Genomic DNA, 21,146 nt, shown 5'->3' with positions numbered 1-21,146 from the left:
ATCCTCCGGTTTCACCACAAAAGGACGAATAAGCAATAGGATACAGCCATATTTATACTTATGCCATGGTTGAATTCGCTACGGGGTAGTCAATTGCATTGCTGGCCGAAGGCAGCACCCCGGTAGCGGCGTGGCCAGAGGGGCTGCACGGACACCCAACGCTCACAGGAACCTTGAGGTATGGCCGATAGCCCTTACTAAACAATGATCTTCCAACTAAACGCTTAGAATGACGAATAATTCTTCAAGGTTATGCATGTTTTCAATATCCTTTCCGAGGTGAAGCATTCCTGGTTTTGCCCCCCCAGTGTGGTCTAAAGGAATATACTTTCTTGGAAGAAAAACCGTACTTTGCTCTCTAAAGCACTGCTTTTCATTTCAAACAAGAGCTCTCAAGCTTATTGATTACACTCTTTTCCTATGAGCGCCTGGTGCGGGCCACAAAGGGGCTAAGATTCGCTGATGGTCTGCATGGACCATTAAATCTGCTGGTCTGATGAGAAACATTCCACACCACCATAAAATGGGCGGGTCGTCCTGGGCGTGGTATTAAGCAGGCGTTTGACATTTGGCTGGATCCTGGGCAGTTATTGTAACCGAGTTGCTGTAGGCAAATATTGTGTAAAGGCAGCTAAGGCAATGCCCTGTGCTAGGTAAATGTTCGTGAGCAGGATATTCCGACGCGTAACGGTCCCCTGCAATGCCGTCAGGGGAAATAGTACACTAATATAAAGTAGCGTTTGTTTCCTAGGCCTTCACAAAGGGAGGCAAGCAGGATGCATGCGAAACTTAATGCTGGATAGTTACCGTGTGTAGCGAGCCAAGCAACCTTTACGTCCTTACTACTATGCCACCCGTCATATCAAGATTTGCCTATGTCTCTGTTGCAGGCATTCTTAATTTGTAGACTTATAAGAGGAGTATTAGTTTCACACAATAAGGATGAATGACACGTGCCCGCATACGAAGTTGGCGTGCGAAGCTATTTGCGTATGCTATGAGTAGTGAGTAAGTGCGCCAGATTTCACTAGAGCTCTCTTGTTTTCCGCCATGCTGGTAAGTTCTAGGGTAGGGCAGAATAAGTTGCAGTGTAGCGCTCCTGTGGTGTTCATAAGGAGACTCGTAGCTCTCAAGGGATATCAAAACTTGAGATATATCTTGCAAGACAGCGAGCCCCTTCTCCTTGCCATGGTTCCGCCGTGCCTCGAGACAGGACAGCTGGGGTGCATGCTGATGCATCCTATGAGTTCCTAAAGCTGCGCATGGCAATCTTCTGCAGGGACACACCGCATACAATCTTACAATGGAGGGCTAACTCCTTTGAAAAGGGAAAAAGTATACTAAAAGGGAAGCTTTATGGTTGATACGAAACAGTTTCCTGGTTCACTTTGTAGACTATTGTAGTAGAAAGTGGCAGAGTGTATCGCGGTCAGCCAGAGGTGTTTCTTACGAAGAGAGAAATAAACGCCTTTGATTAGGCGTTGATGTATCGTCCAGGGGTTGAGAGTTACTCAACGGACGATCTAGGCGGAGCGTTACATTGCAACCTGCTATGGCGACCCAACGACAACACATATACATGCGTGCTAGCTCGGTTCTGTTTGCGGACCCATTCATTCCATCTCCTTCTTTTGTAGCTTAAATAATCTTGCTTCAGTTCTAGAAACCTCTCTCTCAACATGTAGCCTCAGCACTACCGTGTGAACTGCGCTTGCAGCACATTGAAAGTTCATGTTCCAGTGACACATACCAATCGGGCAATACGCTACGCGTCAAGCTACACAAGAAAGACATCAAGCAGCATCTTGGTGATATACGATGCATCAGCCGCATGAAAGATGCAGGTATATTGTTAAATTTTCGGGAGTAGAAGATGGCTTGCTGATTGCGGCATCATGAGCACAGATAGATCTGTCAGATGATCCTGCATCAAAATATGCCAATTCCTTGAATGTAACAGCACACAGAGTAGAAAGTGGTGTGCGTCTAGGCTTGCGACGCTTTTCTGGATTCCTCACAGCTACACTGAATGATGACATTATACGGAAGGAGTTCATTATACGTCACGAAGGTGGTATGCTTTGAGGAAAGTACAAGTACCTCTATGCGATCAATATCACTCCAGAAGCGTCCTTCAGCACATGATGTCTGGCTGCTCGCTATATCATAGCTATACAAACAGCTGCCAAATACGTATTTCACATGGCTCAGCGCGAGGACACTGCCTGGACGAGGCAGCCCTAAATTCTGGGCTTTTAATAGTGGGCAAGTCTGGCGACCATAAAAAGAGCCCAAGTTGCTCTGTTAGTAAGCCGTATTCATATTAATAGCACTGCAAAAGGCATACAACGGCCTGTGGAAACAAAGCCATCCCCCCCAAATTTTATCGATACAAAAAATGTTCGAGTGTTCACACTGTATTGACGAAGCATTGCCGTAAATGCCTTTTATACTCCACTCTCCCAGGACCCCGCTTAAGGCGTCTTATTCTCGCAAGGGCCTGTGAGAGACGTGAAGCAGAAGCTGAATATCCAGCCTTGGGGTTCTTGCAGCCTCGCGGTGGCGGGGAGCTTACTTTCAGTGCCTTACTGGAGGCACATGGAATATGCACAGATTGCCCCCATCGAATGTCCTCTACACCACTTCCAGCGAAGGGATTGTTGCTGTTTACCGTGCTGCCTTGCTGCTGTGAATCAGAAGTCGGGGTCTGTTTGGTGAACGCTCCAGCAATAGCTGACACTGCCTTCTGTTTTTCGATTTGCGGAGCAGCATGCTGGGCCCAGAACCTATCGGGATAAGGCTCTTCAAACGTGCCATCTGAAGCGGGAGGGTGCAGCCAAATATTAAGTGCCAAGTGCACATTAGCTTCGCAGACTCCAGCATAATCTGCATCCCCTGTCTTGCCATTGTTGCTCTTTGAGTAAGAGAACACCTCGTGGAACCAACTAGCAGGAAGGTAGACTGCATGCATGCAACAAGCTAGAGCCAGCTATTCGATTTTAAAGCAGACTTGAAGAGAAAGAGGCAATAAAGTTGGCCACTTGATCAGGAGGCTGGAATCTGAAGTACGTCGGGTAGAGCCATTTGACAATCATATGCAACTGGGAAGAAGTAATGCAAGAAGAAAGAGCCACAATGATGTAGAGCACAGACATCTAAGCAAAGATTGGCCACAACTTACGAATATCTCCTTCCTCCACCCATACACTCCAGAACCTTTCCCTCGCATTGGTGGCACTTGAAGGCCCCTCCCACGAAGCTGCGTATACGCAAAAGCCCGCTGGACTCCACCACCATGGGTACAAGTGGATACGGCAGGCGAGCCACAAATGTGCGGAGAAGGAGCTTACTTGCGGCCGCCTTCCGAGTCCCTCTAAGACAAAAATGATCTGGAAATGCTCCTTTTCCCACTAGACGTCCCTGAAGCAGTGCATAACCATGCTGGACGACACGGTTTCCGAAAAAAAACTATAAAAGTAAGCAAGTAGAGGCATAGGGAGTCAAAAATACGCGTGGCCCTCCGCTCTTACTTCCATCAGCTCGCTATCTTCCGACACGGATTCGTCGTCCTCCACATCTGTGTCGTCAGCGACTGCGTCAAGTGCCGCCTCGAGGCAATCGTCAAGCCTAGAACCCAACCGTCCACAAAGTCGCCTCTAAGAATAATGGTTGTGGAGGCCGAGGCAAGACTATATCTTCCGTGCACATTACAGCGACGTGGATATGCTACGAAAGTTGTCCTTACTCTGCCTCCACCTGGCTCAACATATGATTAAGTTCCTTGACTTCCTTGTCTAGCTCGCGAAAGCTCTTGCAGTGCGCCGGAGCTGCAGACATAGCCCCCTCGCGCTGATTTAGGAGTGCGCGCAAATCGCTGGCCTTTTGTTCCAGGGTGAGCTGGCGGGTCCGGAGGACGGCTAGTTCATGCGCACCTGCACGGCAAAACGCAGCGTCAAGGTGGTGGAGAACCTGTGCTGTTGAAAACGACGCTGTGGTCAGAATGAACTCAAGTGGCCTTGTGGGCTGCATGCGGTGGTGACTCTCTACACTAGATGTTGGGTAGTGGATGCAGAGGTGCATTTCTTACTGCAGTGACTTCACTAGAAGCCCAGCCTGCAGCACGAGCTTACCGTCCTGACGAATGCCCTTCAAATAGGATATAAGTCCGTTGGGGTGAAGCTTCGGCATATTGGAGGGCTTCGCCATGCCATGCGTCGGCAGGAGCTCAGAGAGGCCAGGGCTGTACAGCCGAAACTCTTTCCGCCCTACCGCCCCACAGAATGAAGGAGTCAAGGCCTAACTACCTCAAGGCATTCAGAAATTCCGACAACAACGCTGTGTCAAGCAAAGGCGCGGTAAAGGGCCTACCCCTTAAAAGACAGTAGAAGTTATCATGGAAATCGTGGTGGAGGCCGCTGCTGCTGCCATGCCGGCTGTGCCCCATCCATATGTTGAACTGGGAGGGCACTAGGTTGCTGCACAAACGCAATCACAAGCAGCAAACAGAAACCGGCAACAGCTCTAGCTAACTCCCCGCACCCCGCGCTGATAACACACCACTGTAATCAGGCTTCCGTGGAAAACTTACCCTGCAATTGTCGGATTTACAGGGAAATCGCACGACAAAGCTCCACAGAGCGGAGGACCGCAGAGCGCCTTAGGACCTGCAGCCGCCCATCAAAAACTAGGTTTGTGTGGGGAAAAACACGCCATATCTGCATCCGAGGGGGCGAAGGGGGTGGAGTGGGGTGTACGGAAGCCCCCGAGCAGTCTTAGGCGTTGGTAGCACAGGCCGTTTCCTGCGCCCTTGACATCAGCCTACATCCAGGAGTGCGAGCTCAATTATACTGCCCCTTCAAAGCATGATCTGCCTATTGTGTACCCTCGCTGTGCTAAGGTATAGAGAGAGACATCCTAGCGAGCTAGTACATGCACTTCGTGCGCTTTCCCTCGTAGCTGCCGGTCGAGTATCCAACGCAGGGCAGAGGAAAACGCACCATATCTGTCGCTAGCAATCCGCTGAGTGGTGACGTACAAAGAGGCGTCTCCTTCTGTAAGTCTCTTGATAATTTCCTTGAAGGGCATCTGCTGATACTGCCCCATGCCTGCGGCAGGCAACACAACACACACTCGCACGGCCCCCCTTTGTAGTGCTACGGGTGCTGGCTCTCAGGATCAGCAACGTATACGGCCAAAACCCCAAAGTTCAATACAGGGAATGCCCACCAAAGGTGTGGGACCCTTGCGGATCCCGAACCTCCACGTCGACGGATTCTTCCCCAGCGACTTTTTTGAGGTACTGCAGGTCCCTCCAGCGTGCTAAGGCCGGGCTGTCTGCCAGTGCGGAAGACGGTGGGGCAGACGGCTGGCCAGAACCCTTGCATGGGATGAGACGTAAGAGGCATGGCTTGCGTGGTTTTATGAACAAACCAAAGAAGCATCGAGGGCACAAAGGATCATCTTTGAGTGGTGGCATCCGTTTGCCGGTGACGCAGGCGCTGCAAGACGTCAAGTGCTCATCAACCAGCACGCGATCGATTTCACGAGGAGGCCCTCCAGTAGGGTTTTCCCTCCATGGGCAGAACCTGTGCCGCACGAGTAGGAGAAGCACAGCCTTGGCACAGTGTCTGAAAGACTGCCAATAAAGCTGTTCAAGGCCGAATGCTTAAGGATAGCAGTGTCTGAAGGGTCAAGAAGTATTCAGTCGCACCCTAGATATTGCCTTCCCTTTAGCTTCTTTTTGCAATGGGATGGGTCATGAGAGAATCCATTGGAAGAGCGGGACCTTCCACACGTTCCCAATGCACGGGAGGTATTATTAAAGCCTACACGCTTCGAACGCGACATCTCTTTTGCTGACAAGCATCAAAAGGGATACCTCTGGACGCGGAGGGGCAGTAAGGCCCTGCCTGGCTCGGGTAGTGCCAGGGGCCTCGACGACCAGGGTGACCTCCGCAAAAGTTTCGTACTTTGGCTGCAAATCCTGGCGCTGATAAGGAAAATATTTCCTGTACATGCTAATAAATCGCTTATGGAGCGGCCCCACAAAGCATGTGCCTCCCAAGCAGGGCCATCCTGTGGTGCGCTGGAGTGGGTCGCCTTCTGCAATCTACCACCGAGGGCCTCAAGGGTGAAAACTAGGAAATCAAGACAATCGTGCACTTGAAGATTTAAATGCTTTAAGTAGGCAAACTTGGCAGTCGGAAGTCGTGTGGATGAGTATAGGGTTTTTCGCTAGCCGCGTCATGGTGTTTAAGCTGTACCCTTAGTAGAAATGTGGAAAGAAGCGGTGGCCTCAGTGTACAGAATGCGGCATGAGATAGATGAATATTGCAATAATTACAACTCGAACGAGGAGTCTCTGTATTCCCCTGCAGAGAATCACGCCTTGTTGTACTTTTCATACATTCGAATAAATCCGGAAGCCTCAGACACTAGCAACTGACATGCCTCAACCCTTCACCTTTCCTGGGAGACCTTTGTCGCGCTCCCATAAAGAGGAAGGATTCAGCAACTACGAGGAGGTTGACACATCCGAAAGCTCTAAGATGTAGCGAAGAGTGGTTGCGGCCTGTAGAGCTCTGGAACAGCCAATCACGATTCGCTCTAAGGAGAGGTACTATCGACAGTCATCACTCTCCACATAAGGACGTAGTCAGAAACAGGAAGAAATACTTTTTAGGGCACAACGCCATGCAGATTCCTTCAAATGTAACGCTCAACTCAAGACCTCCGTGGGAAGGACCTTAACTCGAGACCCCATACAAACCTCCTGAAAGTTATCACGAGTCCTTCCAGAAGAAATACTTCTCATACGTGCCTCAGCTCTCATAATACCAGCCTGATGGGAGAGGCGCAGCTAGGGTGTGAGTATCTGCACCCTCGAAGCACTCCGAGCAATCACAATCAGTTGCACTACGCAGCACCTACCGCCCGCGCAACACAATGTTGCATTTTGTTGAATCTAGCCAACAGTACTGTGCATTAAAGAAGGTATAGGAACTGATAAACAAATTAATCAATCCTCAAGTGTATATCAGCTAGGAATAACTATTGCAGAGGAAAGTGCCGGATTGTATTTTAGCCCGCTACTGTACGTTTTGGACTACAATGACCACCTTAAGCACGCACAAGCCGCAGCAGTAGCATGCCCTCTACGATATGATCAATACCGCAGTCAGCGGTGTTAGAGACGCGCTAGAGAGTCCAGCGGCTACAGAGAGTTGGCGTTGTTGTATGGAGGGGGCCCTGAAAGTAGCTGTGCATCATCGCTTCCCCAAAAACGCGGCCGTGTAAAGCAGAGTGCAAAACGGAGCATGCGCTAAAAATTTTGTACCAAAAAAGTTCAATTCAACCCGAGAACCTGCAAGCGGGTACTTGAGCAGTCCTTTTCACCAGCGGCCTAACTCATTGGAGCGTCAGCCAGGTAGGACATCCCACGATTTCTTTTGTTGGCAGCAGCATAGGCCGCCGCCTCCCAACACTTGCTGGATTTCCACCAGTCTACGGAAGCGAGTTCCCCATTGAAGGTGCTCACTACATACTTACCGAAACCCCAAGCTAAAACTGATCAAAAATCCGATGCTTGTCACAGTCCTCCTCTGTGTAGAGAAGCTTTTGCTGCATCGCGCTGCAGAGGTCCATGCTACGGAAGCATCCCTCTAACAGGGACACTGCAGGATAACTTTCCCAACAAACCATCCATCATATCTTTTCTAAATTGCAATGCACAAGCCGATGCGCTTTTGCTTCCATTGCAGATAAGGATTGACAATCCTAGAACGCAGCACCAAACAAAAAGGCCCAGCGTATGCTTATTTTTACCTCCTGAAACATGTATAAACAAGCCGAACTAAGAGTCAACACAGAAAGGGGTACACATCAAGTAACTTACCGAAAAATCTGGGGGTTGCTAGAGTTCGCGTCAAGGACCCGGTATATGTGAAAGCTATTTCCCTACAGACAAACCAAGACAAAGTTGCCTTGGGTGCAGTTAAGGGCGCCACCGAAGGGGAAGTAGTGTTGGGTATGCAGAGAATGCCACCACAGCTGCAATGAGAAATTCCATCGTCCTCAACGAGTGCGAAATCTATCAGGGGCGACCTTGCAAAAGAGGCAGACGCTAAAAAAAGGTATGCACAGCGAAGACCATACACTAGCAAACGGATACCAAGGGCGCGGAAAAGGCCAGCCCCTTACGTGTTGTTGCGCCAGATTCCACTCTCTATGAGATATCTCAAAATAGCGCTTGTCTGCTGTTGAGCTGCTCTTCACCTCCACGAAGGTTGTGCGGGGGGCTGCAGTCGAGCCTACAGGAGGAAACTCCTGCAGCCGCAGCAAACAGTCCGCATAAATTCTCTATATATTTTAAAGGAATCAGTTGAATAGCCACAGATGCCAAGTAACCTCCTTTACATTTGCTTGGCGCATAAAAGGAAGCTGTAGAACCGAGCCACGCTGCTACAGGTGCTAGCGTGTTAAAGAGAGCTCTGAGACACTCCTTGTAGCTCTTCGCCTCAGACAGAGACATGGCCTACGCTATGCAGAGCAGATTTGAAATCCAAACTTTCATGTGATGATACTAAAAGAAGCGTTGTTTGTGCTATGGCTAATTTTGGCCAGCTACATCTAGCCAAGTCCTGTTCAGGAAGGATCAAAGTGTACGAGGAGCGCTCACTTGGATGAGGATGTCGTAGCTCTGCCCCCCCTCCTGCTCCTCATTGAGCCACACCACCTGCGCCGTCTTAGCAGCCAACTGCTGCTGCAGTTGCCTCTGCAAGTACATGTACACCAGAGCTTCTCCTCGCCGTGCCGCAATAGTAGATGCCTTGCTGGTATTGGTAGAAGGCCCCGCAAGGAAAGGCTCTGCTGCGTCTCTGTCCCTGCGATCCATACAGACACAAATCGATACGGACACCTTGTGGGGAAATACAACTAAACGATTTCTGGCCTGACAGCCAGCCAACGCTCCAGGTTCTTTTGCTGACAAGTTGCGGTGGCGCAAGTTGCGCGTGTATTCTCTTCCCTCCCCTCCTGCAAATCTGTGGGCCTTGAACTGCGCCTTCTGTGGCTGCAGCCTTGTATCTCGCTGAAATTCTTTCCGCCGCTCATGGAAATCCCTTGCTCTTGCTTGCTTACCGCTGGTGGAGGTCAATAGCCTGTGCTTCAAACTCCCCAAGAGCCACCACGGGGTTTTTCTCTTGAGTCTCCTGGAAGTTCCCCTGCCTTGACTGCCCCTGTTTTCCCTCCGCGTCCACGCTGCAGGAGTCTTCATACGCTGATGCCTTGCCAAAGGGATGAAGGCTTCCAAATAGGGCCTCTTCCCGTGAGCGCTCCTTTGAAGCGTCCTCTGCTTGGAGAGAGTCTGCAAGATGAGAGCTCGCTACACGATCCCCCCCTTCCTCAGTCCATCCCAAAGCGTCCGTGGGCATAACCGCCTCCTCCTCAGTCTCGCTTTCACTAGAGTCACTGCTGCTGCTGCAGCTGCTGCCGGCTCCTCTATGTTCCCGCGCAGCCAACTGTCCCTCGCCATCTTTAAGGATCTCGCTGTGTGCAGCACCAACTCCCTCTGAAGGGCGCCTTTTTTTAGCCGGCGAAACACCAGGCGAAGCGTCTCTGCCGTCCACCGAGTCAACAACAATAGCTTCCCCGCCCTCCAATTGATCGCTACGCGGCATTTCTTCCTGCGACATGCTTTCCGCTGTTTTGTCAAACGGCTCCGCACCGCTGCCACCTGTGGAGACACCGTCAGTCGCCGTAAGGACAAACCAGGCATCTCTCAGTAGCCACAGGGGGGACTCCTGCAAGTTAGCGTCCTGGCAGCTCTGCCGTTTGTTCTCAGCCGCTTGTGCTTCCTCCTTCAGCACCGTCAAGAGTGCCTGTTTGTTCAGGACTGCGGTGTCTGCAGTCTTGCCAGCACCGACACCAGCGAAGGCGGCTGCAGCACCAACGCTGCTGCTGTCGGCACTCCAAGCCCTCCTTTCTGCCTCTGCAAGACACTGCTGCTGCAGCTCCAGGGTGTCAAGCGGCCCCCCCGTCCAGAGACAGTCTGCTGCGAGGTGATCCTCCACCGCAGCTCCCACAATCGACGCTGCCGCAACGGTCCACAGCCTGAAGCCGAGAACGCTGGTGCCCCGCTGAAGCTCCCTTAGCCAGTTGAGAATTCCACAGGAAGGCGGACGGAGCAACCACTGCAGCAGCCGATGCTGAGCCTTCGCGTACAGCAGCAACAAAAAGGCGGAGAGCGAGGCGTCTACCTTCCCCGTGAGGGAGAAAAGGCGGGAAAACTCCCCAAAGACCTCTCCAGGAAGCGAAGGCAGCAGGAGTTCCTGTAGGCGGTCCACGTAAGCTGCATCAAATGCAGCATGCGCTCTGCTTGGTGAGCGACTGCCGCCAGATTCCGCTGCCTCCAGGCCCACAAGCGCACTACCCAGAGCCTCGTCGCTCACGTTCCAGGCCAGTAGAAGGGGCACGTTCTCTGCCCCCAGAAAGTCTGTCTCCCACCGATTCTCGGATGCCGCGTCCACGCTGTGGCTGCTGCTGCTGCCGCTGCCACACGTGCTGCTGCTACCGGAAACAACGCTGGCGACAGGCAACTCGCCACCCTCGCCTTCCAGCAAACCTTCCCACTGGAGTGCCGCTGGGCAGGGATCCCACCGTCCAACAGCGCCAGAGGGCATGTGGCGAATGGTACGGCGGAGATTCCTGCAGAGCAGTATCAAGAGACGCTGCACTTGCTGCAGCCAGCAGGGCCTCCCCGGCGCCGGTGCTCCCGCTGCCGCTGCCGCGGCAGTATTCTGACGAGCCAGCCACTGTCTCTGCAGCTCCACATACCGCGAAGGGTCATGGTGTAGCAGGAAGCGCCTCACAGCTGGCAGCAGCACAGCAAGCAGCCGCTGCTTCAGCCCGTGCAGCACCAACCCGTAGCCGGTGCTGCTGCCCTGCCCGTCAAGCGCCATGCAGAGAGACTTCACCTCTAGCCCTCTCAACGCCCTCCCCCGCTCACCGAGCTCGAAGGGAGGATCAGCGGTAAGCTGCGAGGAGCAGACACTATGGAGACTCTCGGCACCCAGCCGCTGCTGCAGCAGTTCGAGCCACGCCTGAGAGACGCGAGCCGCCCCCCCTTGCAGCCCATGATATCTCCGCATGCGATACGCCGCGCGAGGCCCACACAGACGACAACAGCATTCGCTTCCCCTAGCTGCACTGCAGTCAGCAGCAGCGGCAGCAGCCACGAGCTTCTCCCAGTCACACGAAGCATCGCAACACCACACCACATGCGGCGCGTCAGAAAAGGCAGAGGCAGCATCTGCACATCCCCAAGGGTCAACATCCATGCCACGCTGCGCTCCTCGCCAGCCCCGCTGCCCCCGCCTCCCTCCTCTGCGACTCTCACCAGCCGCTGAGGCAACTCCGCCCTCCCGCAAAGACTCCCACAGTCTGCAGTCACTCGGGGAGAGCCGCAGCCACAGCGGCGTTCCCACCGGGAGAAGGCCAAACTGCACGACGTGAAGGGGAGCACGAGCAGCACACCCGGCAGCAGCAGCAGCAGCAACAGGAGTGCGACCAGCCTCCTCGAACTCGGACGGTGCTGAGAGACAGGCCAGTCGCAGACACGGGATGACGCACAGCCCGTGCAGCAGAGGCACGAGACTTGCGCCTGTCTTTCGGCAACAAGAGTCCACATGCAACAGCAGAGCAACAATCGGCAGGAGAAACTCGCCGCAGCCTCCCGCATCCTGGGAGCCCGTGCACCCTGTCCTTCCTGCCACAGATCCTGCACCTGCTCCCGCCAACCGATTTCCTGCTGGAGAATCCTTTGAAGCTACAAGCCGACTTGGGCTGTCCTCTCCTGAGGATTCGAAACGCCTATACTTTAAACTCCTCCCGAGATTCCCCAACGTGCGTTGCCGTTGCCGCGTGCTAGTGACCAGCTCACCCGAAGGTGCTGCTGTACCTGCTGCTGCTGTGCCTGCTGCTGCTGTAGACGAAGACGATTCATCAAATGCCGCACACCCAGACAGCCGGCGTGCTTCATGCGCCACAGACACAAGGGCTGCAATGCAGGCTTCTAGAGGGGGAAACTCGGCAACACGTAGATCCAACAACAAGAAAGCCTCCAAAAACGCGAGACGCTGCTCCTGTTGCGACGAAGTCTCTGGGGGAAGCGCAGCCTCTAACCTCCCGGAAATAGATGCCTCAGCACGAGGCGAATCTCGCAGCAGAAGCAGCAACAAGTCCTCCAAGGGCCACCCCCCCGAGACAAAAGCTCCTAAAGGCGCTCCCACTGGCAGCCGAAAGACTGTCTGTGACGGTGGCATCCAGCGAATGCAGCATCCCCGAGCGGCACAAGCTGCCGTGCTTCGATTTTCTCCTTGCCACACTCCCCAAGTCGCCGGCTGAGGCAGCAGCACCAGACCCTTCGCTGCCAAGAAGGCCAAGGCGCTGCTCTGCTGGTTCGAGGCGGCCTTTCCTGGCAGGCTTGTCGCATCTGCCACCGAGTGCCTTTGACATGCAAGATACTGCAGCAACTCGAAGAAGTCGGCAGCAACCGTAGAACAGCAGCAGCAAAACAGCTGCAACTCCTCTCCTCCTGCATGCTGCCAGAGACAGCCACACCCTTCGCCGCATGCCGAGCTGCGTTCACAGCAACAGCGGCCTTCTTTGCAAGCCGCACCAGCAGCCGCTAGGAAACACTGTGCCACTGACAAGGCTGGTGCAGTGTGTGGGCTTCCAGGTGCTTCTGAGGCTTTGCACGGAGCCTTGACGTCGTAGTTGTTGCTGCGGCTGGACTCTACAATTGTCGCTGATCGAGCAGGCGTTGTTGTTGTTGCTGCTGCTGTGGGATGCCTGGAGGGCTGCCCTGCGCGGTTCAGATGCGCTGAAAGAGACAGCAGGACGTTGACAGCTGTGGCTTCATCTGGCATGCAATGAATTCCCTGATATGTCCAGCTTTCCCCGTCGTTACTTGCCGTTGCTGCTGCGAAGACTCCAGGCGGCCTGAGCGATCGCAGCGGTTCCCGTAGCCAGCAGGACGCACGAGAGAAAGATTCCGTTGATCTACCGCCATTCACCTTCTCCAGAGAAGACGCATTGGGTAGGAATATGTGGCTGGCTGCGGCTAGGGATTTTTCAGCCTGCTGGATGCCACTCCCCACACTCGTACGGCAGCTTTCGTGGCGGGCTAGGCTTGCAAAGGCCTCCAGGCTTTCGCTTTCCAAGGGAGCCTCCTGCTGCTGCGGATCCTGCAGCAAGCGCCACACTAACGGGTGGAGGTATTCGACGAGGCGTCCGTACACCGCGACGCACTCCGCCGATGGGGCTGCCACCTCGAAAGGCCTTCGCAGTCCCACAAACCTCCATTGCCAGCATATGTCACCGCTGGTAGCACGGCCGTTGCATCGCGTGCAGCTGCCATCAGCGATTCTATTGATTCTCCTGGTGTCGCCTCCCGCTCCGGCAGCTGAGAGGCCGTGTGGCATGCCGTTGCCGCCGCTATTTCTGCTGCTGCTGCTGCTAGTACACTTCTTGTGCTGCCTCTGGTGCACCTCGCCTTCCTCATGTAGGCCGCGCTTTCTGCTGAGATTTTCGCGCCTGCTGGTGGCTGTACGTTTGCGCATGCAGCTGCTCAAAAGCCTCGTCGGCAGACCGTGTCCAGCAGTCTCGAGCTCGCTATCGCTGCTGCTCGAGCTATTACCAGTGAGCACGTCATCTCCCTCGCAGTCGATCTCAAAGACTTGCGCCTCCGCGCCGCTTGCTTCCTGTGATGCCGCTGCCACGGCAAGATCAGACAGGGCATCGCATGCCACTGCTGGAAGCCACGCACTGCAACGCAGCTGCACAAACAGGGAAGACGCTGCTGTACCTCCAGCATTCGGAGTATCTTTCGGGAGCCAACGCGCCCTGGCTGCTGCTGCGTTTAAATTCTTCGCGAGCAGCGGGTGGGGTTTGCAAAAGGAGGCTTCCGAAGACGTTGCAGCAGCACCATGCCACCATCGCAAGGCATTGAGGCGTTGCCATCTCTGTCCTGCTTCAGCCAGAACTGCACTCAGCAGACGGAGGGATATATTCTCTGCCTGCCGAAGGTCCTCATTCAGCTGACGCATGCGCTGAAGCGGCTGTCGTAAGAAAGACTGAGACCACGACGCAGGACTGGAGCTGCTGTCACTGCTGCTGCTGCTGCTGTCACTGCTGCTGCTGCACGCTGCCGCAGTTGCAGCAGCGGCAACAAGACGCTCAAAGTCTGGACATAGGAAATCCTCCAGCAAAAAGACGCAAGTTTTCGCGGAACCAGCGGCGACGCTTTCGTCATCACGTACACCTGCGTCCCCCCAATGGGCCTGCTTCTGCACTTCTGCTTTAAGCCAATCGCACGCAGATCCCCTCCATCGGCGAGCCAGCAGCAGCTCGAGATCCTCCACCGCCTCCCTGGAGCAGCCCTGAGGCACTGGGTAGCCATCGACAGACACAATCTTGAGAGCTGGCTGTTGCGTAGAGGAATGATGCTGCCTCGAGTCGCTGAACTGCAGCTGATAGACTACAGCAGATATGTGCATCAGCCGTTGAAGTCCCAAAAGCTCGCAAAAAGGCTTCCAGGTCGGCATGGCGATGACCGGATCATATGCAGCTGAGAGGAACATTATTTCTGGCAGCAGCTGTCTGTACAGCTGAAGCAGAGCGGCTTCCTGGTGGCGTGCCTCAGCCCTGCATCCGTGGTCGTCCGGCCACACATAGCGCATTGACGCGGCTCCGAGCGGAATTTTACCCCCCTTTTCCCCCACGCACACCGGCAGCGACAGCATTCGCTGCCGAACGCCGTCGATGGGAGAGCTACGGTCCGCCTCGATCAGCGCTGCCAAGTCTCGGTAGTGCAAGACGAAGAAGGAAAGGCACTCCACCAGCTGGGAGTCCGTCGCTGTCTCCCTGAACTGCGCGTCCTGCAGCAGCGGGAGCAACCGATGCCGCATCAGCTGCTGCGGCTGAAGAAAGTCCACCCCCAGGTTCCGTAAGCAGCGCACAATGCAGGATCGCTGCAATGCCCTATCGCTATCCACTAGCTGCCTAGTGTCCTCGCCTTGCTGCTGCAGTTGCGCGTCTACAAGCTCCTCAGCCTCCCCGACTGGCGGACGCAGCCCGATGGACCATGGCTTGAAGACGGCGGGATGCACATACAGGACAAATGCGGCGCTGCTGGCACCACTTACAGGCTCTGCAGGAGCTTCGGAAGACTCTGCGTCAAGGGAAGGCAGTGGGCTGTCGGCTGCAGGGTCAGCAGAGGCGTCGTCTGGCAGACACAGAGTCAGCTCCGCACCGTCCACAGAAACAAAATTGCCGCAGCGTGTAGGGATGAAAGGAATGCCCTTAAGGACTCCCAAGGCGGCACGGTGCCGCAGAGACGCCTTATCCTTTGTGCGAATGCACTCGATAAGCTGCAAAAGCCTGCCAACCCACTGCGGCTGCAAGACCGATGCCCCTAGATGCTTGTGCACCTGATGCTGCTGCTGTCGCAAGGCGACCAGAAAACGCAAAATTTCGACTACATCCCAAAGTGTCAGCTCCCGCATGCCGAGTGCGCGCAGTCGTGCAGGGGGGAGGTGTCGCAGCACTCGAGGATGGACGTAATGGAGGCCTAGAGCTTTGTGCAGCAGCCACGGCGGAACTGGCCAGTCCGCAGTTTGGATGCTGGTACGACTGCTGCTGCTGCTCACGCCAGATGCGATATCGGCAAGCGATCCACCTCCTTCTCCCGCTGTAGTGCCCCAAGGAATGACTGCGCGAGCCGGCGAGCACCAGACACAGTCGTCGGCTTGGTCTTGGGGGTCTTGCTGCTGCACGTCGCTGATGTGGGGGTTGACAGCAAGGACGCACTCAAGGTCCTTTATTGCCGCAACTGCTGCAGATGTAGCGGCAGCGACCATCTCCGCAGATCCCCCCGCGGCTGCGTAGACGTTCGGGAGGGGAACGAAGCGCAGCAGAGACTCTTGCAGTTCAGGATGGACATCTCGGCAAACAGAAAGAGCTCTGCATAAAGCAGCGGGCAGCTGCTGCAGGAGCCTCGCATTCCAGGGGTCGCTACACTGTAAGTCCTCTCGAGAGGCTGTTAGGCTGAAGGCGCCTTGCAGAATAAAAGGGAGTCCGAAGCCTCTCACGGGGAGGAAGCAATAAAGCGGCCATCCCGCGCTGACTCCCGTGGTTTCAAGGTCGTTGGTGCCGCTGCCACATAGATCGCCGTTTCCTGTCGCATTGTGGGCAGCACGAGGAGCAGCAGACGTTGAAGCAGCATAGCCTTCCGGAGTCAAAGGCAAAGCCACCACGAGGGGTTCATCGAAAGCCCCCGCTACAGGCGCAGAGGGCGCCAGGTGCTCTACGAGCAGCCAGTGCTGCTGCTGTTGCTTCCAAGCGCCAGCCGCCGTGCTTGTGCACCCACTCCACAAGTCGCATGATCGTGTTGCCGTTAGTGGGCTCGCTAGCGAGCGGCTACGTGAGGTGAGAACGACGTGTCGAGCGCTTTTGGGCAAGCCAAACGTCTGGCGACGAAGACCCCGTTGCTGTTGCTGGTGCTCTTGCTGCTGGCCCTCAAAGGCAGAGGAGTCAATACATTGGAACGTGTGTTTGACTAGCAGAAAGCAGCTCTTATTCGGCTGGCTGCGGCAGGACACACGGCAAATTCGGCGAAGAAATAGGAGGCAGTGCGGCTCCACCACAGAAAGACGCTTGGGAAGGCTGCTATGAGCCGCCTGCCACTTCTCAAGCAGCGCTGGACGTACGGGCAGCCAAATGATTGTTCGCCAGATCCCGATTGCCGCCTCTGTTGCCGCGTTTGCGTTACAATAACACGATGCCAGTGCGCCGCAGCAGCAGCTGCTGCTGCCGCCTTCGCAGCTGCTGCTGCCTCCTGCTGCTGAAAGAACTGGATCTGCAGCCGCAAGCAGAGCGCCTTCCATAGCCTTTGACGGTACATACCTGCTGGGATCAGGGGGATCCAGGGGATGCGGCAGGACGAAACCAAGGCCACTTTTGTCTGTGGCAGAGAATTTGATTGCCACTCCCGTGCATGAAAAAACATGAGGATCGTCGGCAAGGCTAAAGACGGACTTGAACCCCACTCCGAACTTGCCTATGCGCCGTCTGCCACCCTTATGCTGCTTGTGCTCCTCTTGCACGGCCTTCGTGCTACGCGCCACGTCACACAAGGCACGCAAATCAGCAGGCCTGAAGCCTCTTTCATTGTTAAAAACGCAGAGGCCTTCTGCCAAGACCTCGAAGTGCAAAGCGGGCACTTGAAGGGCCGTAAGCCGCAGCGACAGTTGCAGCAGCTGCTCTCGCTGCTCGTGCTGTAAGACCAGAGACGGCGGTAAAGGCAGTGGGAGGACATATGTATTGTCATCCGCATTCTGAAGCAGCTCTAACTGCAGGTGACCCTCCGCAGCGTACAGATCTCCCGCCAAACGCCCCAAGGCACGCGTCAGCCTCTCGCGTTGCCTCCGCATGACAGCATCCACAGCTGTTTCTTCATGCGCAATTTCAGCGACGTCGCTGTGGCTGCTGCCTAGGCCCACACCGAACTCCTCTGCGCGTAAGCGGCGCACAAACGCTGCCGGACTCTCGCCATTCCAAAGATCGATTGCTGCATCTTCGCCTGCCACCGTTTGCGGTGCTTCCGAGAGATCTGCACCTGCGTGAGAAGCAGCAACTGAGCTGCGTTCTGCTGCCTTTGCAGCCCGTGGACGGCTAAAATAGCCTAAGCCTGCTGTCGTCCTCCCCGAGAATAGCAGCAGTGTGTCACCGTCTTCGGAGGGTTCAGGAAGGCATGCCCTGCTTGAGGGGGGTAGAAGCGCGAGCACAGGCTGCTCCATGGGAACGGCCTTCTCTTGCGTACGGCTGCTGCTGCTTCGAGCATCAAAATCCTGCGGGTGCTCCTCGTGCTCTAGCTGTAGCGAGGTATGCTGAGAACTGGGTTGCTGTTGCTGCTGCTCTTCTTCTTCATAGTGCTCGCGTTGCAAGGCATCCCATAGCTCTCCTGCCTCCCGAGGCGGCAGGAGCAGATGAACGCACCGTTGCAGCGCCTTGCGGAGATGCGACGACAAGGCATTGAAGGCGACATTTGTCTGTAGCAGCCGCAGCAAGCCAGACTCTGGGGCAGAGGGGACCCTTTCCGCCGTCGCTTTCTCCAGAGACGTTAGCTCGCGCTGCTGCTTTCGGCACTTGAGCGTTGAATTGAAAGCTTCTACTGCGGCGAAAACAACGCCAGATCCAAACACCTCGCACAGCGGTGCCAAAAGTATTACAACGCATCCGTCCACGAAGGCCCTCGGAGCCTCGGCAAGAACCCTGCAGCAGAAGTCTCCCCACGCCTGGTGCTGCTGCTCGTCCTGCTGCTCCTGCGCCTGCTGCTCCTGCGCCTGCTGCTGCCTCAGATGGTTGCAAATGTGTATCTGGAGGGTCATGGGATCGTAAGAGGTCGAATGAACTTCTCCGCCACTGCCACCAGATCCTGTCTCCTGCCTTTGCCCCAACAGCGCCGCAAGAGCCCTCACAGCGGTGGAGGCCTCTCTGGTACTGACGGCTTCCAGCAGCTCCGAAAGAGTCTCCTGAGTCGCTTTCCGCACGCGAAGGATGCCGCCGCCTTCGACGCTCAAGAAGAAGCTCCGATCCAACAAAGTGGTGCTCCGACCGCTGCCCATGCCGCTGGTGTTCCTAGCGGCCCTAAACGGTGCATGCCCATGGCGCTGAAGAAAGGAGTCAAGACTTCCAAAAAGAGGATCTAGAGTCTCGGACCAGTCGAGGTATGTACGCAACTCCACGAGCTCGGGAGCCGTGGCAATTCGCTCGGCAACGGATTGCCAGGTAACAGCGGCTTCCATTCGCTGCTTCCCCCGCAAGGCCGTGAGGCTCTCTGGCTGCGACACGAGAAGCTGCAGACATTGCTCGTACGTGCCTGCTTGCTGGGAAGACACAGATGCTGTCCCCTGCTGCTGCTGCGTGTGGGAATAGCGGAAGCTCGCCGCGAGCGCTGAGGCGAGCCGCCAGGGGTTGCAGAGCGCTGCGGCTAGGCGAATGCCGCTGCTGGACTGCCGCTGAAGCTCCGCAGCAATACTGTTGTGCAAGGCGGGAGAAAGGGCCTCATCCTCGCCCCTCAGAGCAGGCAGCAAGGCGGCAGGTTTGGAAGACTCCTCCGTTCGGAAGGTTCGGGGATCCGTGAACATCGACTCACGCAAAGCTGCGAGAAACTTGCTGAGCGCTGCAGCATCAGACAGTGCGTTGCTACACCATAGGGAAGAAGCAGCAGCAGGAGAAAAGTGCAACTGCACAAGCCGAAGACACACACGGTGTAGCCACTGCTGTTGCATGTTTAGATCTACATCGCCTGCTGCTGCCGCTGCTCCTGAGGCTTCCAGCAACAACAGCGCCAGTTGCACATATATCTCGATCGACGCTGCCTCATTCGCAAGGCCAGATAGTGAGTTTCCGTCTCCCGTGTGTGTGCCTTGCCATTGCAGCGCCTCCTCTATGGCGGCAGCAGCAGCCCGCGCTTCATCGCGCTGCAGCAACCGCAATAAAGAATGCGCCTGAGAGGAATCGGATGCCGGAAAAATGGACGTCTCCAGTGCATGCAGCTGCTTCAGAGGCCCCTCCCTGGAGCCCCCGGTTGCTGCCCCTTGCTGCTGCAGATGAAGCTGTACATACTGCATAAGGCGGGTAACAGCCTCTTCAGGGGACGACACAGAGCCTCGCTCTGCAGCAGGATCTCCTGAACACGCCTCGCTGCTGCTACTAGCACAGAGACTGCGCTTATTGCTGCTGCTGGAGGTCGTCTCCGTTGAGTCAAGCCGCACGTCTTCTTGAGTCTGCATCACACCGTTCCCTCCTCCCTCCTGATCCTCAAGCTCCTTCTCCTCGTCCGCATCCATAATCTCCTTCAGATCCTCGTCCTCCTCCTGCTGCTCGGTGCTGCTTCTGCCCGCGGTGGAAGGAATTTGAGGCAGCACTCCCTTGGCATTCTGAGCAAAGCGCAGCAATAACCCGACGACAAGCCCTGCGGCGGCGCGGGCAGCAACCGCAGCTGGATGTCTTCGCAACAAACGCATGCAGAGTTCTTCCAGCAGTGGCTCGCAGCTGAGGGGCTTAAGAGGAACGAAGGCTTCGGAAAGCACCTTGAGCAGCTGTTGCTTGACAAAAGTACTGATCGCCAGGCGGAGTCTGAAGGTTTGCAGCTGGTGCATGTGCTGCTGGGGTTGCCATAGAGCAACGGCAAGTAGGTGAGAGCACGGTGGATTCGGGTTGGGGCAGCTGCATTCACATACAGCCACGTCCACGATCCGGCAGTTGGCTCTGCAGAGGAGCACACACAAACAGCTTGAGTGGCAACACTGCTTCTGTAAAAGAAACCAAACTCTTTCCAAGCCTCTACTTAGAAGCTCGCTCAATCCTTGTGTGCTGGCTCTGCGTTCTGAACGTATCTCTAGCCCTGTGTGCCTGGCTTAGGCGGGAGACTGCGTGCGCGGCCGCATTCAATATGCCAGCGTCGCTTATGAAAGACGGAAATCAAGACCACAGAAACTTCGCAAACAGCCTAGGGAAGGAGTGGCAAGAAGCACAAGGCACCAAGGACTCAAGAGAGACATGCACTTGCTGCTGCCGAGACGCTAACCTACAAAGCCACCAAGTTGAACTCAGCCCCTGATACAAGCATGCAAAACGCGTCTTGGTACCTAACTCTAACCAACACTGTATTGCCTGAAGGGGGTGCTGGACTGCTAAGAGACCATATGCGTAGTCAGTCCGTTTGGGCACGCGCAAGCGCTTCGAGGCATGCAGCTGCAAAGAAATACATCTATGCTCACGAGTCAGAATCCACAATAAACGTGTCGGCGTCCGCCTGATGAGGCCGCACGCCGTCTTCTGCAGAGGCAATCCTCAAGGCCTTTTGCAACTGTCCCTTCTTCCAACGGAGGAGCCCTCCGAACTCGGGCAGCAATCGGCTGGCATCCATGTCATACAGACTGCTGCCACCGTCCATGCTCCGACTTATTTTACCGCTGCTGCTCTGGATGTTTGGGGCCGTCGATGCTAATTGCGCTGGCACCGCGTAATCCATGCGCAGCTTTGGACCGCCGAGATGCCGCACCTCCTGCTGCTGCTGCTGC

At 55.4% G+C, this 21,146-nt stretch overlaps 2 protein-coding genes across 2 annotated transcripts; both read right to left on the bottom strand.

Annotated features, from left to right (window-relative positions):
- Window positions 1-1,823: 1,823 nt before the first annotated feature.
- Window positions 1,824-6,247, bottom strand: LOC34617836 (jmjC domain-containing protein 4). Its single transcript, XM_026338640.1, has 13 exons — window positions 6,194-6,247; window positions 5,879-6,123; window positions 5,227-5,585; window positions 4,998-5,105; window positions 4,589-4,664; window positions 4,369-4,475; window positions 4,131-4,265; window positions 3,746-3,932; window positions 3,531-3,627; window positions 3,351-3,420; window positions 3,182-3,259; window positions 2,512-2,961; window positions 1,824-2,020 (listed from the first exon to the last, which is right to left on the bottom strand). Exons 1-13 carry the CDS (start codon window positions 6,245-6,247, stop codon window positions 1,824-1,826), a joined length of 2,163 nt encoding a protein of 720 aa, XP_026194425.1.
- Window positions 6,248-7,715: 1,468 nt separating this feature from the next.
- Window positions 7,716-21,019, bottom strand: LOC34617835. Its single transcript, XM_026338638.1, has 10 exons — window positions 20,844-21,019; window positions 19,965-20,331; window positions 13,649-19,874; window positions 12,785-13,462; window positions 11,972-12,712; window positions 9,139-11,848; window positions 8,678-8,882; window positions 8,200-8,325; window positions 7,895-7,956; window positions 7,716-7,776 (listed from the first exon to the last, which is right to left on the bottom strand). Exons 1-10 carry the CDS (start codon window positions 21,017-21,019, stop codon window positions 7,716-7,718), a joined length of 11,352 nt encoding a protein of 3,783 aa, XP_026194423.1.
- Window positions 21,020-21,146: the final 127 nt, after the last annotated feature.

This window comes from Cyclospora cayetanensis, unplaced genomic scaffold (genome assembly GCF_002999335.1).
Source record: "Cyclospora cayetanensis isolate NF1_C8 unplaced genomic scaffold, CcayRef3 CcayRef3_contig_29, whole genome shotgun sequence".
Lineage (NCBI taxonomy): Eukaryota > Apicomplexa > Conoidasida > Eucoccidiorida > Eimeriidae > Cyclospora > Cyclospora cayetanensis.
The sequence above is the reverse complement of the archived record's forward strand: the minus strand, read 5'-3'. Positions and strand labels throughout refer to the sequence as shown.